The sequence below is a fragment of the Melanotaenia boesemani genome, chromosome 20 (assembly GCF_017639745.1).
Source record: "Melanotaenia boesemani isolate fMelBoe1 chromosome 20, fMelBoe1.pri, whole genome shotgun sequence".
Classification (NCBI taxonomy): Eukaryota; Metazoa; Chordata; class Actinopteri; order Atheriniformes; family Melanotaeniidae; genus Melanotaenia; species Melanotaenia boesemani.
Window position 1 is genome coordinate 21,547,639 of NC_055701.1, and position 14,598 is coordinate 21,562,236.

Genomic DNA, 14,598 nt, shown 5'->3' on the forward strand with positions numbered 1-14,598 from the left:
GTTGTGTTCATTGCATCAATAAGCTGCGGCTCTTTCTCATGTCATTATTAGTGACGTAGCGGCCCGATGGTGAGATGTGCCTGTCAGATGTTTGTCATACTTGTTTGTAGGGCTTCATGCTTCATTGTGTTTTGTGCTTGTTTTTGCTTTCATCATTTGTACCAGATGCACATCCTGTTTGGTTTTTATCTAAAATTCTCACTATTATCTGACCTTCCCTCCTCCATGAAGCAAACAATGGAACAGACCAAGGAGGGCCAATCTCAAGCCCTAGCTTCACTGACAGACACAGGGGGGATGCAGGTTAGTTACAGTGTAGTGAGACAGTGTGTGTTTGTCTTATTCCCAAGCTCACTTCCATCTCTTCCTGAGAAATTGGACAATGTGGCAAAAATACAACTTGGGTTTGAAATTGAAGTGACACTAACAGACTGAGTTCTTCATGGAGTAGCAACTTCATGAGGCTTTAGCGGAAGTACGGATGAATAATTTGGTGTTGTGACGTCTTGGTTCCTATCAGACTGACAACTGTTACAGTGTTGGAGATGACTAATCAGGTTCTGACAAGGAAGTAATTATGTCTAACATGATCCCTCGGTTTTACTTTTGTCACTTTACTGTGTGGTTTCATAAGTCTCACCTACTCACTGTTCTCTGTGTTTGAAAAACAGCATCACTTCCACATGATCAGCATACCTCAAGCAGAAAAAAACACCAGGCAAAAAATCTTTCCTAAGAATGCCCAAACACAAAGTTCCTTTGTTAATAAGAAGCTGATTATGTGGGAGTATTTATTGGCAGGTCGGTTGATTTAGTTCACCTTTGTAAGTACAGTGGGATCACATTGTGATTATGTTGGACACTAAATGGATCAAATGTTTAACAGGCTGCAACCTCAAACCTAAACTAAGAATATTTTGCTCCTTGATTCATTTGTAATCCTTCCTCTCTCATCAATATTTCCAATGTGAACAGATCTGGTTAGTGTCAAGTGGGATCTTTGTTTGTCTTTTTAACTAACTCCTTTTCAGACCTCAGACCAAACATTAACATAACAGCGTCATAAATCAGCAAAAGATCTCTGTGGTGACATGCCAGGTACAATGTTATGGAAGCAGTTTATCTGTGTTTTACTTCACCCTCACACGTGATTTTCTCTAAAGAATGGGCTCAAAGCGTTTCTCATACTAATGAACTGGAGAGTGAGGAGGAAGACTTTGTGTGTCTTAATGTGTTGAGTGCTGATGCCCTCTAGTGTCAAAGGTGCGTTCAAGAAAAACAACTTAAGACAATGTTTTTCATTCACAGTTGACAAGTTGCAGTTTAAACCACCTCTCCAGAAGGAAACTGAGGCTCATTCTGAAATGGTAATATTCATGTTAAGTTTAATCTCAACCTATGGAAAACATTTGTTTTCCTGATTAAAAATGATTAGTTTTTACATATACTTGTAATTAGATAAAAAGGGAAAAATGTTATATTTTTGTGTGTGTTTGCCTTTCCACAGGATGTAAATAAAGATAATGACTTCCCTTCCCCTTGGAGCCCCTTTGCCGAGGGAGGAATAACAACCAGGTAGTCAATGGACACTGTTGTCATGGGAACTGCCTCTATTTACCAAGTCTGTCTTTCACTCATTACCTGGCCTGTATTAGATAAATGCATCTCTTGAGACTCACTCACAGAAGGTGGAGACTTGCATTTCTTTCACTTCTATGCTGGGAGTTGCTACTGCATGTTAGTTATTTTCTGTACTAAGCTGTATCACTCTAACTTGCTTTCTTACTTGACCTAACCTATGCCTGTAGATGGGCTCACTCTCCCTGTCCGCATTTCTAAATGTTGCTTTGGTATTTAAGCTCCTTCTCACTTGTCCATGTGCTTTGACTTTTTTTTTTCTTGCCAACTTTCTCTGTCCTCTTTTGGCTGTCTACCTCACCATGTTGTCCCTCGAAGGAGCCTTCTCAAAAGCGTTGAGGATGAATTGTTCCAACGGTAACGCTAACTTTGTAGTCCCCTACACCATCCAGACCACCCCTCGCTCCTTCACCTTCCCTTTCGCATTTAGGAAAGAAATCAGCTGCCCCTACACTCATTATTCAGCATGTGTTGTGTGATAATAGATGTAGATCCAGAAATTCTGTCATTCATACCCTGCTGCCAGCAGTTTCATGGCCTTGTGGGGCTAAGCCTGCACAGTAAATATCATATATGGATTAGGGCAGGGGTAGGCATGTTCAGTCCTAGAAAGCCTCTGACCTGCATGTTTTAGATGTGGATTGTTTCTGCACACCTGATTCAAAGAAATTAGTCACAAGCAGAACTTAATAAGCTGTTGGATTTATTTAATTTGAGTCAGGTGTGTTAGAGCAGGGAAACATCCGAAACCTGCAGGACTGCGGCTCTCTGGGACCAAACTGGCCCCCCCAGTTTAGGATCTTTTACTGCAGTTGTTAAACAAACACAACTCTTCTCTTGTGAGTCATATTATTTGCTCCATTAACATCCACCCGGAACGACACACTGAGCATTACTTTCAAACTGATTACTGATTTGTCACCTGCAGTGGACACATCACTCATCTGGAAGATGCCTTTGAAGATGTAGAGCTGTAAGTTCGGTCAAAAGACTAGATTTTTATCAAATATACATAACTATTTCTTTACAAAGTTTATATCCTTCTGTGCAAAACCCTCTATTTCAGGTCAACTCTGAAGCCAGGTGTTCCTCCTCCTCTGCCCCCTAAGGTGAGATCTTATGTTAGGGGTATTTATTCTGTTGGCATTTCCATTTTGTGGCATACAGTGTTGAACTGTCCAAATCTTTTTCTTCTTCTTAGCCGCCATTAAACAGCTCGTCTGAGGAGTATGGTCTAAATGATGAGCGGTGTCTGACAGTTCGGAGGTTCCCTAACTCAGATAATGGACCGAGCCAGGCGGCTCGCAGACAGAGCACACCTGAGCAGGGCAACAAGGGGGAGCACTCGTCTCCAGACTTCCTCTCAGCCAGCGTTAGCAGTCCTGGCCTTTTGTCTCATGCATCTGATCCCGGTGAGTTTCAGCGTTTCTCTTCAGGGGTATAAATAAATGAGCTGTGTCATGTTTTGTTTCGTTTTTGTGTGTGTGTGTGTGTGTGTGTCTCATCCTGAGTGAGTCTGGTCTCTAAAAGCGTACTTCTTCTATTTTTACAAGCTCCCTTTAAATTTAAAGGTAAGGAAGGCTGATCTGAACTGGCCTAATTTTAGGATTGATAAATTCTTCTGTTTGACATTATAATTGATTGACTATGCCCCAAATGTAACTTAACCTGCTTCATATTTCATAATAGATAATGATTCAGATGACAGTGTGAATGGAAGCAGTCTGAAGCCACCACCCAACCGGGAGCACCGGAAAAAGGAATTCCCTGTGAGTTTAAAAATATTTCACAACATATTCCATTACTAAATTTGTTTCACATCTTTAGTTTTATTTAGCTTTAGAATAAAAATGTCATATGCTGAATTAGAGCCCATATTGGAAATGTGCAGCATCTCCCAACTCGCTGGCCTACCTCACTCTGGGACCTCAAATATGAAGTTTTCTTTTGGCAGGCCCAAAAGCTGACAGTTAAGGAGAGAGATTTGGCATCCATTCATGCTGAACCTTGGACTTCCCCAGAGCACGCACAAAAACAATCTATATTCTTTTTATTTGGCTTATTGTTTTAAGCTGGAGCTAAATTATGGAGCTACATTTAATCTAATTGTTTTTGCTTTGTCTGTGTGTTCAGCATCTGTGGTATTTTATGGTTTTTATTTACTCTGCTCCTCCTTAGAAACCAGCGATCAACGGCCTACCACCCACTCCTAAAGTACTGGTGAGTGAATCATCTGTTGTGTCCCTCAAAGCTTTTGCTCAACCCTGCTGGCATGGTTTCATGGACACTGTTATTAAACTCTCGTTTGAGCTGCAGCTGTACATTCTGTAGATGTTTGGGGTCCGCAGAGTTTCCTGCACTGTGGTTCGGCTCATTTCCACCTCATTAAATTTTGGTTGACATTTTGACACTTCACTGAGATAGATGCTGCCTGCTCTTAGCTGGATTGTTTGTTTTTTTTTCTGCAGATGGGAGCCTGTTTCTCAAAAGTGTTTGATGGGTGTCCGTTGAAAATCAACTGTGCCACATCATGGATTCATCCAGACACCAAAGGTACATGCAATGCAGTGAATGCCATTTGCACAAATATGCAGCAGTCTTATGTTTTGTTGGAGCCAGTGCTCAAATATATTTTTCTTTTTATAGATCAGTACCTCATCTTTGGAACAGAGGATGGCATCTACACATTGAATCTAAATGAGCTGCATGAGGCAACAATGGAGCAGGTAAGACCAGCTGAAACCAAGCTGCATAAATGCTATCCTAATAAGCATGAGATTATTTACTGATTCTCCACTAAAGCTGCATATTGCAAATCTATGACTGTTTAACAGCTGTAGCTACCGTGCTATTCTTAGTTCCCTGAGTTGGATAAAATCATGATTTCCAGTTCTGCTTTTAATGTTTCCAGATGACTGATTTCTAAATGGAAATCTGGTAAAAGTAGTCTGACCTTTGGAAATGATAGCTTAATGCTACATGCTCCAGGGAAAAACTAATATTCTGTCTCAGCTATTAATTCACATAAGATGTGACATTTATTTTTACATTATAGCATATATGTATATATGTATTTATATATGTTGAAGAAAGGAAAATATAAAACTACACAAAATAGCCAGATAGCCTCCATGCTTATTTTTGTGTTTCCTGAAAAATGTTGCAGAGTCTTTTTAAGGGAAAAGACCCACAGTCGGAGATAGAATCTTAATCTGGGATAATGATACTTGTACTGCTGAAGCATTACAACCCAAGTTCAACAAGAAGCTGGATACTGCAGCTTACGTCAGCCTGAATTCTTTGAGATTAACTGTTCTTAAAGGTTGAGATAAAGTTTGACAGACCTGCTGTGCTTACTACAGTTGCCAAACTGTAATTGAACAGTGCAGGGAAGGAGTTCAGCAAATGCTTATTTCACAGATGAATGTTCTTTTATTTCTTCTCCTCCCCCTCGTTCAGCTGATTATTGTCATTTTGTATTTAATTCCCTCTTTAGCTTTTCCCAAGGAAGTGTACGTGGCTGTATATTATCAACAACAATCTGATGTCTTTGTCAGGTAAGTGATGGACTTATCACAGCCTCCTGCTTTGCTGCCCACTGTCACAATCTGCTGCTTCTTTGTCCTGTGTTATCTGGTTGTCCCTGAAGGCAACGCAATCATTCCATATCTGCAGCCCCAAAATAACCGTCTCTGTTGTTTGCCATTAGACCCACGATAAGAGCCACATGTGTCACATATGTCCTCATGGGCTGAAAAATAGAAATCTTTATCTTTCTAGACTACAATTTATACATAGCTGCAAAGTCTAGTGTGCTTCTATGTATATGAGACGGATATGCTATCTGTGGTCAGAAAACTCAAAATCGGCCATCATTTGATACCAAACTGTCTGCATTTGTCTTTCCTAAGAGCCTATCCTTTTTCTTGGTTTAACATTTGTGGATGGGATTACAAAGCGCGAGGTCTACTTTCGGTTTTACCTTCAGCAGTTTGCCCCTTGGTATACTTAACCTCTGTTCTCTTCTCCTCTTCCCTTGGACTCTGTCCATCCTCCTCTCACCTGGCTTGATTTGATATTCTACTAACTGGCTTCATCAGAAGGTAATCATGCTTCACATCATCACACTTCTATTTTTTACCCCTGTTCACATCTAACCTTTCTGTATTGAAGCGGCTCTGTGGGTAAATTACTTAATATTTAAATGAAAATGTACTTATTCATATTTTAGATGAGCGCAGTCAAACTATGGGATTATGTGTCCACTCCTTTGAGTCGTTACTCATGAAGTTAATAAAGAAAAATACTGTATTCTGCTGCAGGGAGATCCTTCCAGCTGTATTCCCACAACCTCATCGGACTGTTTGAGCAGTTGAAGAAGCCCGGCAGCCTGGCAGCTCAGCTCCAAACTCATCGTTTTCCAGACAAGATTTTGCCCAGGTGAGATTAACCGACCTGGACTTGGGTCTGAATCCTTCCATCCACAACTTTTCATTGGGTTTTCTTTGGTTTTTTGTTTGTTTGTTTTTTTCTTTCCCTAAGTGTTATGATGTTGCTTTGCTCACACTGTGCAGTCGCTTCTTGTTGTTCTGCACCGTCTACTCACGTGACAAGTGACTGCAGTAGAAAAAAGAAAAAAACAACCTGACAACTTCCCTCATTCCTAGATATCATCAGATCTTTTAAGACTGTGGTCAAAACAACTTGACTGTTTTTCTCTTCAGGCGATTTGCCTTGACAGCTAAGATCCCAGACACAAAGGGCTGTCACAAATGCTGCATTGGTGAGTGAGCTCTCTCTCCCAACCAGTCTGTTTTATGTACCTCCTCTTCCATCATGTGAGATTGTGTCAATAATTGACAAACATCTCTCACCAAGTCATGTCCTCTTTGTCTTTGACACTAATGTTGGATCTAGAAAGCTTAGTCTGGCTGCAATGTCTCTTTCCTAATTACCTTCACAGTGAGAAACCCATATACAGGCCACAAGTACTTGTGTGGGGCACTTCAGTCTGGGATTGTCTTACTGCAGTGGTATGAACCCATGCAGAGGTTCATGCTCATCAAGGTCAGTTGAGACTGTTTCCCTTCAACTCATATGATGACATTTCTTATATAAAGGACCAATTCTTTATTTCTCGAGTGTTTTTTCTCATATTTTCTGTCGTTTTCCCCAGGAATGTAATATGTAATTTATGTAATTTAACAATAAAAAACTCAACACACCTTTTATCTCTGGAGCATCATGTCATCATGGATCTGTCAAGTGTCTTTATAATGTAGAATATTATTGCAGAATTAAACATTAACACCATCCTCTCATCTTTCTCTTCCTGGTGCAGCACTTCGACTTTCCTCTTCCCAGCCCGCTCAGAGTGTTTGAGATGCTAGTGGTCCCAGAGCAGGAGTATCCTCTGGTGTGTGTTGCCATCAGCCAGGGTACAGAACCAGGCCAGGTGGTCCGCTTTGAGACTATCAACCTAAACTCTTGCTCGTCCTGGTTCACAGAAATGGGAACATGTAAGTCAGACATTTACTATAATGTGTTGGTATAAATGTACTTCCACACAAGACTCATAAAACAGTTCTGATGTTTTTGGTAATTCTGTATTAATAAAATCAGTGGCTGCTGGTTAATGTCTAAATGTAATGGGCAGCCTTTCCATTCCTACTTCCGACTGGTGTGTCATACAAAGGTACTAAAACATGTTAATTGAAATGGCTGTATATTTATATGAATTCCTAATAAAGCCAAAACAAACAAAAAAAAAGAAATATCGCCTAGCCCCACCTCATATTCAGTCTAACAACATATCAGGAGTATCAAAGAGTACCTTTTATGTTTTTCATTAAAGAATAATTTTATAGTCCTGCTTAAATTAGTGGGACACAGAATGATATTGCCAGTATTTACAGAACACTATTGTTCCCCCGCTACAGGTAATCAGCAAGTGGATGCAATCCATGTCACCCAGTTGGAGAGAGACACTGTGTTGGTGTGTTTGGACCGTAAGTACAGTCTCATCTAGTTTTGTTGTTTTTGTGTTGTTCCATTGTAAATATGTTGTCTCACTATTCTAACCATTTGTTTAATCTTCTCTCCAGAAAATTTAAAGATTGTTAATCTCCAGGGCAAACTGAAGTCCAACAAGAAACTGGCTTCTGAGCTCAGCTTTGATTTCTGCATTGAGTGTGTTGGTGAGCTTAAACGCGTCTTCCACCTCTGAGCTTGTACAGAAAGCAATTCCAGGACAAGAAATTTTGGGTGTCACAACTCATTCATGTTGGAGTAACTCGTCTTATACAACAAACCAATAATTGTCCACAAGGCATGTTATGCTAAGCTAATCCCATCACCACTGAAGGCCCCATTTTTTTTACTTGGCATCCCATCAGTTGGTGATTGTGCAACCAATCAGATGCTCATTCTGATTGGTTGCCCAGTTTTGAGAATGGAGGCAGGTGGCAGTAATGAAAGAAAGCTAAGAGCTAACTTTAACATGTCGTACACAATCTGTTTTAGATTTTTTACAAAGATCAAAGATAAGTCAAGTGAGACCATCTCTGCTTGACATGACAGAAATTCACATGTATGCTTGGATTATGGCAACACAGCAAACCCAGCAGGGGGCCTCCAGGCAGTGCTAGTTGTTCACCTCAGTTTGGTGTATAAAATATTCAAAAACCAAGATCCCTTATTTTAAAAGAAGAATCTGCCATTCAGACCTGATGCATAATAAACATTTTAAGTTTCAAACCTAGAGCATTTATTAATACTTAAAAATTCTTTGTAAACATGAGGTTAAAGTCAATCATTTACAAAAATATTGTATTTCAGCCTTGTTTGTTTTTTCTGTGTACTTACACACACTTGCTTCTGTATTGTCACAGTGTGCCTTCAGGACAGCGTCCTGGCCTTCTGGAAACATGGCATGCAGGGAAAGAGCTTCAAGTCCAATGAGGTAAACCCTGACTCCTAAAGCTGGGGGCAATCATGACATACTTATCAAGGTGGTCAATGTCCTTTTACATACTGCTGCACTTAGATGGAGTTTGATGTAAGGATTGTTCTTTGCTTACTCTGGGAATAAAATAAACAATTACTACCTTCCCTTATGATGATGGTTAACATTTAAAACCAGTATTGGTCAAAGTTTCAGTATTAGTGAAATATTACCATTTTGTGTCACCTCTCTGGTTGCATGCTTGTTTACTAAACATATGAACAAACACAGCTGTGTCTTGTTTGCAAAGACCTCCATGTCTCTCACTCTGTGTGGACAAGATCAGCTGGAAACAAAACATGTTTGTCGTGCAGAAGTAATAAATTAGTCCCCCCTTCACGTGACACGATTCACATTAACCCGATCATGAGCTAAGTTAAGCACTACAGTAAAAGTTCAAGAGATCACAGGGAGGTAAAGCATAGTGTTTTTATGGAAAGTGATATGGTATTAGAGGCTACCCATCTGAAAGCTGTGTCTGTCAGACATGGTCCTGAAGCACTTGACTGAAACAAAAGGTCAGTTTTTTTGAGTTTGTCCTCAGCCCAGCCTGACAGCTCTTCCATAGCGAGGATTTTTGAAATGCCAGCAGCCATGTAAAATTCATGTTTGATCGTAGAAGAAACCTGTCTCACAACAGGGAGCAGCACTAAATAATTCAGCTTTTGTGTATATGATTCTTTTCATAAAGTGAAGGCACTGAAGGGGCTCAGGCCTGGTGATCCATGGTTGTCTCGGTGGGTGCTCCACCGATCACCTGAAACCTTGTTGTCATTTAGACTTAAACAGATCAGATCTCTTCCAAGGCCAAGGGCTTACACCTTGCAGGTGTCACCCACTGACTATCTCACATCTGTCAGCAGGTATTCATGACATGTCAACAAGTTAGTCTTTTGAAAGGACCCTTGTCTTTTACACTGCAAAGTGCCAGGCTACAGCTTGTGATTAGAACAGGTATACCCTCTGCATGTCCTCATACAGAAACACAAGATCCCCAGAAACAGCCGTCCTTCATCCACAACATAAAATGCTGTTAAATAGGCTGTTTGTGATCCTTGTGCAAATACTAACCCCAGTATAAAAAGTAATTTAAAATACTTTGCTGAGTGGTTGTTTGATGTTGCAAAAGGGGGCAAAATGCATCATTTATCTTTGAGTGATCATCAGGCAAACAGATTTCCTGCTGGTCAGAAATGTTGCAACGTCAGGTTGTTTAAAGTTTTATTTCCATCTAAACTGAGCTTTTTTTGTTGGAGCATTGATTTATAAAATGAGACTGCTGTGTTGCAGAGAAACATAGCTTCTTACATCCACCTTGCTCTCACAATGCATCGTTTTGTCTAAACTAAATTTGACTGTTCATTGTTGGCATAGATAACTGATTCCTGCTGTGCAGAGCGGTGTGATTCAATTTAAATGTACAATGACTGACTAGATGAAGATGTAGAGACTTAGTTTACACTTTAAAGCTCTTTCGCTTTCATTTCTAGGTGACTCAGGAGATTTGTGATCCGAGCAGAGTCTTCCGCCTCCTTGGATCTGACAGGTTGGTACAAACGTTTAAACTTAACAGTGCTCATGTGTGATCGTCATATTACACAAAAATTCAAAGGATTAACAAAGAAATGGAGACTGGGTGGAAATGTTTTGTTAGTTTCTTTCTTTGTCAGTCTGTTTTTCTTTTTTTCTTTTTTTTTCCCCCCTTTGATTTGCTCTGTTGTTTCTGTGAGACTCAGCCCTGTAGATTGTATCTACCCTCCCTCCAGTCTTGGGGTGAATTTATGGTTGTGCTGTGTTTGCGTCTGCGTCACCACCGTAGGCTTAAGAGGAGAAACTGCAGCACAACACCAAAACTACGTGTACCCCCTACGCTTGAGAGCAGAAGCAAACTCACCAGCATCAGCTACGCCGTAACCGACTCCACGCAAATGTCGCGCAAGCATAAATCTGGCTTTAGTGTTTTTCTATTATCTGGAAACCAGGAAAAAAAAAAAAAAAAAAAACTGCTCAACACTTTCTATTCTCACTGTGCTGGTGTTTCTGTCTCTACCAGCACTCATGTTTTACACTTTTATTTTACCTCCACCTTAACGCTGGTGCTGCTATTCATGGATAATACTTTCAGATGAAGCAGAACAGCTCATGACCGCCGTGTCCTTGTATGCGTCTTAGACGTCATCCCACATCTCACAGTCTCTTCATCCTTATTGCATGTTAAACATCTCACAGTCACACAAAGCTATTTCAAGATGCGGTTTATCATTACGCGAGACAAAGTTGTATAAACATGAGTACAGATGGAGTCCTTCAAGTCCGTCAAGACAAAATAATTTAAACAGAAGCAACAGGATCACTTTATTAGCTGGCAGGAAGCTGACAGGAGCCTGGAAATGTGTTCTGATCGGCTCCGAGGATAAGGAAAACTTTGTTGTTGCTAGGAATATCCACTTTGACAAGAATAAAATACTTTTATTTAAGCACTCATTTAAAAAAGGGTAGAAAGTACGCACTCTTGTACAACATGAAGTTCTGAAAGTTCACCGTCACTTCTTCCCAGTTAATTGCTGCTAATGGTATAATTTAATCTACTTGTAACAGAGAAAAACAGCAAATCTGACACCTTGGAAAACTAATTGCTTATTGTCAAAGTTGTTTTTAATCCGTTGTAAATGGTTGTTTTATAGATAACTGCTTATCTATAAAAGTCATACACTGAATCAAAAAAATTTTTTTAATTGTCCAACTGTTCTGATGAAGAAGAAAGAAGTTGCATAAAACTAAAGCGAGCTACAAATCTTTACATTGTGGAAAAAAACAAACAAAAGAAGCCAAAGATGTTTACTCAATTACTAATTATTATCTAAAAACGGATGACATGCAGAAACAAAATTGAATATAAAATGAATATACAAAAACTTGTCGGTAAGAGACGAGAGCTTTCTGTTTTTACCTTGTGCAAAGGATGCACACATATTGTAATCTCTAAGTCTTTAATTATCATATGACAATGCTGGACCTTTTTATCTATCAGAATTCATGTGGTTAGGACATCCAATATCTGGAAAAAACTACTGGTTGCACAGGAATCACAGATGTATTACATTTTATGTCTACAGACCACATATGATGAATTTCAATCTGTTGAATAAATAACAAGGTAATTAAGCAAGTTTTTGTTTTAAATATTATTGATTTGTTGAAAACCTGACTTAATGCATCTGGTCACATTAAGGTGATGTTCGTCACAGCCTCAAACAAGCTGGATGCAATTTAACTTTCACTCTCACACATTCAAACAGAGCATGCTCAGTGAACAAGGATTCTCCTGCAGTGCCACTGCCTCCGTGTTAACTCCTGATGGAGCCTCTTTACCAGTGGCACCAGCCGCCCAGCCCCCCATGTTTTATTCACCACCGCCTGGGCACTGCCAGGCTGGTTTGAGTGTCTTTCCACGGCTCTGTAATTTCATCTGATGGAACGGACAGTATAGACTGTAGCTTCCCTGCTCAGCTGTCACCACGAGGGGATTATACCTGAACATACACTCAACCGTCCTCACCTGACATCACACAGTAGCTTAACACGCAGCAGCAGACCGACACTTCCACACGTCTTGCATGTGTTACGCTGTCAGTGCAGTTCAGTTATTCACTCACCAGCCCATCCATAAACAACACTTTTCTCAGAGGAAACTTTATTAACCTGTCTGTGAGCCAGAATCATACTAGAAAAACTTCAGATTAGACCCAGGTGGACAATTTTGAGCATAGATAGGACCCATCACCATCCAGACACCAGTGACGATGGCGAAAAAAGAATTAAAGTTGGAACATTTGAATCATCCCGGAGATGAAGAGGGGGGAAGCCTGAGGAAGGTTGGAAATAGTGATAAGATGACCAATTATAACTTAAATTTCATCATTTGGTTAGAGACGAAAGTGTAATCAGCAGATTTGTATTATTTGTAAACCTTTTGCCAAAGTTGTATTTATATTAACTCTTTATGTAAACGGTAAAATTTGTTCTGTTCTGGTTGACAGAAGCAGGCTAATGTTTGTCTTCTACTCTGAGCGAATCACCTGCTGCTTCTAAAAGTCCACTGATTGTTTTCTCAGATGATTGCCAAACCAATGGAAAAGGTTTAAAATGCCTCTAAAACAAAAGTTTAAATTTGAAGTGAAGTAGTGTTGTTTTTACAAACAGGAAACATGACCATAAAAACCCAAATAAAGCAGGTCTCGGTGATAAACCGGTTAAAGATGGAGACAGATCTGACCTCTAGAGTTGGTTCTGTTTCTTGGCTAAAAATTGAAGCAGCTGATTATTCTGGGATCAGTAACAAGTTTTTTTCCCATCAGCTATTTATCATGGGATACGTTGAAGTGTCCGTCAGATAACCTTGATGGAAACAACTAATGAGGCCAAATTGATCAGCTGATTTAAACAAAGTTATTGTGATAAGATGAGCAACTGATGGTTTTATTTGTCCTCACTGCGGCTTCTGTGTTTATTTTGCAGGGTGGTGGTTTTGGAGAGCCGACCGACCGACAACCCCACAGCCCTGAGCAACCTTTACATCTTAGCAGGTCATGAGAACAGTTACTGATCCTCAGCCAGAGACTGGAAGCCTCATAGAAAAGCTGAAAAGGTTTTGGGAGAGAACTCCAGTTTGGGACCTACAGTATGCTGCTTGGTAAAAGGAAACGTCTGGTTTGAAACGGTTATTGGAAGCTTTTGTTAATGATCACATGATCCGCAGGTCAAAAGAGGAGCTTCTTCCATGCAGATTCATGAGTAGCCTTAACACCAGCACGACTTTCCCTGTAGCATCCCTGAATACAAATAATGAAGTTCAAGCAGGAGAAACCATTAAAGCTTAAATGAACTTTGTTCCAGTACCTAGCAGTTCTCTTTTTCTGTACCGTGGTATGAGTTACAAACAAGTTATCTAGAAGTATTATCGACTAAAGTGCCATTATAATTCTCAAGAAATGTGATTGTATTAGGATACAATGGGAGATTGTTATTAATCGTAACATATCACATATATTCATTGCCGGTGGTAAATATCAGTAGGTATGAGATTTTACAAATTTAGTTGTCAAAACTAATAGTTTAAACAGAAACCCATGAGCCCTGTGGGTTATTTAAGCAATATTTATTAACTTAATCTTCATTCAGAGGGAATGTTGGATTTCCGGACAGTGTCGGAGCGTCCTGCTGTGTGAGGATTATCTACCGGGTGAACAGTTCCTCAGCAGCTTTGGGTTTTACTGCTATGTAATATAGTTGCTTCTTGTACTCTGCTGCATTTTTAGAACTTGGATTTAATGTTCTACAAACATGTTCTTTTCTTTTTTGTTCTTTACCCATCTCTTTTATAGGTCTTTTATTATTTGCACCATTTAAGCACTTTTGTACATTTTTATTTAAAATAAATTGACAAAATGAGGGACAATGCTAGGTCTTTAACATCTCTGCATTCCCTTTGCAAAATGTTTAATGTAAACGTTTTTTGTAATTAAAAATAATTAAAAGCTGTTAACATGAAAGCTTTGGCTGTGGCTTTTCGTTGTGAGTGGAGCGTCACTGCACCTGATGAGTCTGTCATGGGAAAAGCCAAGACAAGTGAGAAGTAGCTTCCATTATTTCTATTTTTAGTCTTCCTTCCCTCTGACATGGCAAAGTTGAACTAATTGGTGTCTGTGTGTCCTTGTCAATCCTTAAATGATGTCACACCTGTGAAGAGGAGCTTCAAATTAAACACAAAATGAACTTCATTGTAAAAAGAAATCTGACCCATCTTTAACATAAGATACCTTTATGAATGGATCAGTTTGGTGGTTGTTTATTCTTTTGTTTACAGACAGAAAGATGTTTAATGATAAACACCTCCATCACCACATTCTCTCAGGTGTGGAGATCTACATGGGTCCTGTTTTCCCTTTTCTCTGTAG

At 39.7% G+C, this 14,598-nt stretch overlaps 1 protein-coding gene across 3 annotated transcripts in view; it reads left to right on the forward strand.

Moving 5' to 3' along the window:
- The window catches only part of map4k5 (mitogen-activated protein kinase kinase kinase kinase 5), a 28,763-nt gene extending 14,570 nt beyond the window's left edge, over positions 1 to 14,193 (forward strand). Inside the window, exons 15-35 of one of the 3 annotated variants that reach the window (XM_041971279.1) lie at positions 232 to 303; positions 1,309 to 1,367; positions 1,508 to 1,575; positions 2,567 to 2,611; positions 2,705 to 2,747; positions 2,840 to 3,050; positions 3,328 to 3,407; positions 3,817 to 3,858; positions 4,107 to 4,191; positions 4,285 to 4,364; positions 5,135 to 5,195; positions 5,739 to 5,741; positions 5,961 to 6,078; positions 6,363 to 6,421; positions 6,602 to 6,705; positions 6,980 to 7,157; positions 7,578 to 7,646; positions 7,743 to 7,835; positions 8,529 to 8,599; positions 10,132 to 10,187; positions 13,160 to 14,193. In XM_041971279.1, the coding sequence (XP_041827213.1) occupies positions 232 to 303; positions 1,309 to 1,367; positions 1,508 to 1,575; positions 2,567 to 2,611; positions 2,705 to 2,747; positions 2,840 to 3,050; positions 3,328 to 3,407; positions 3,817 to 3,858; positions 4,107 to 4,191; positions 4,285 to 4,364; positions 5,135 to 5,195; positions 5,739 to 5,741; positions 5,961 to 6,078; positions 6,363 to 6,421; positions 6,602 to 6,705; positions 6,980 to 7,157; positions 7,578 to 7,646; positions 7,743 to 7,835; positions 8,529 to 8,599; positions 10,132 to 10,187; positions 13,160 to 13,247 (1,685 nt within the window). In that variant the 3' untranslated portion in view covers positions 13,248 to 14,193. The remainder of the gene's footprint in view (positions 1 to 231; positions 304 to 1,308; positions 1,368 to 1,507; positions 1,576 to 2,566; positions 2,612 to 2,704; positions 2,748 to 2,839; positions 3,051 to 3,327; positions 3,408 to 3,816; positions 3,859 to 4,106; positions 4,192 to 4,284; positions 4,365 to 5,134; positions 5,196 to 5,738; positions 5,742 to 5,960; positions 6,079 to 6,362; positions 6,422 to 6,601; positions 6,706 to 6,979; positions 7,158 to 7,577; positions 7,647 to 7,742; positions 7,836 to 8,528; positions 8,600 to 10,131; positions 10,188 to 13,159) is intronic. The other 2 variants (XM_041971280.1, XM_041971281.1) reach the window with 2 other exon arrangements.
- Positions 14,194 to 14,598: the final 405 nt, after the last annotated feature.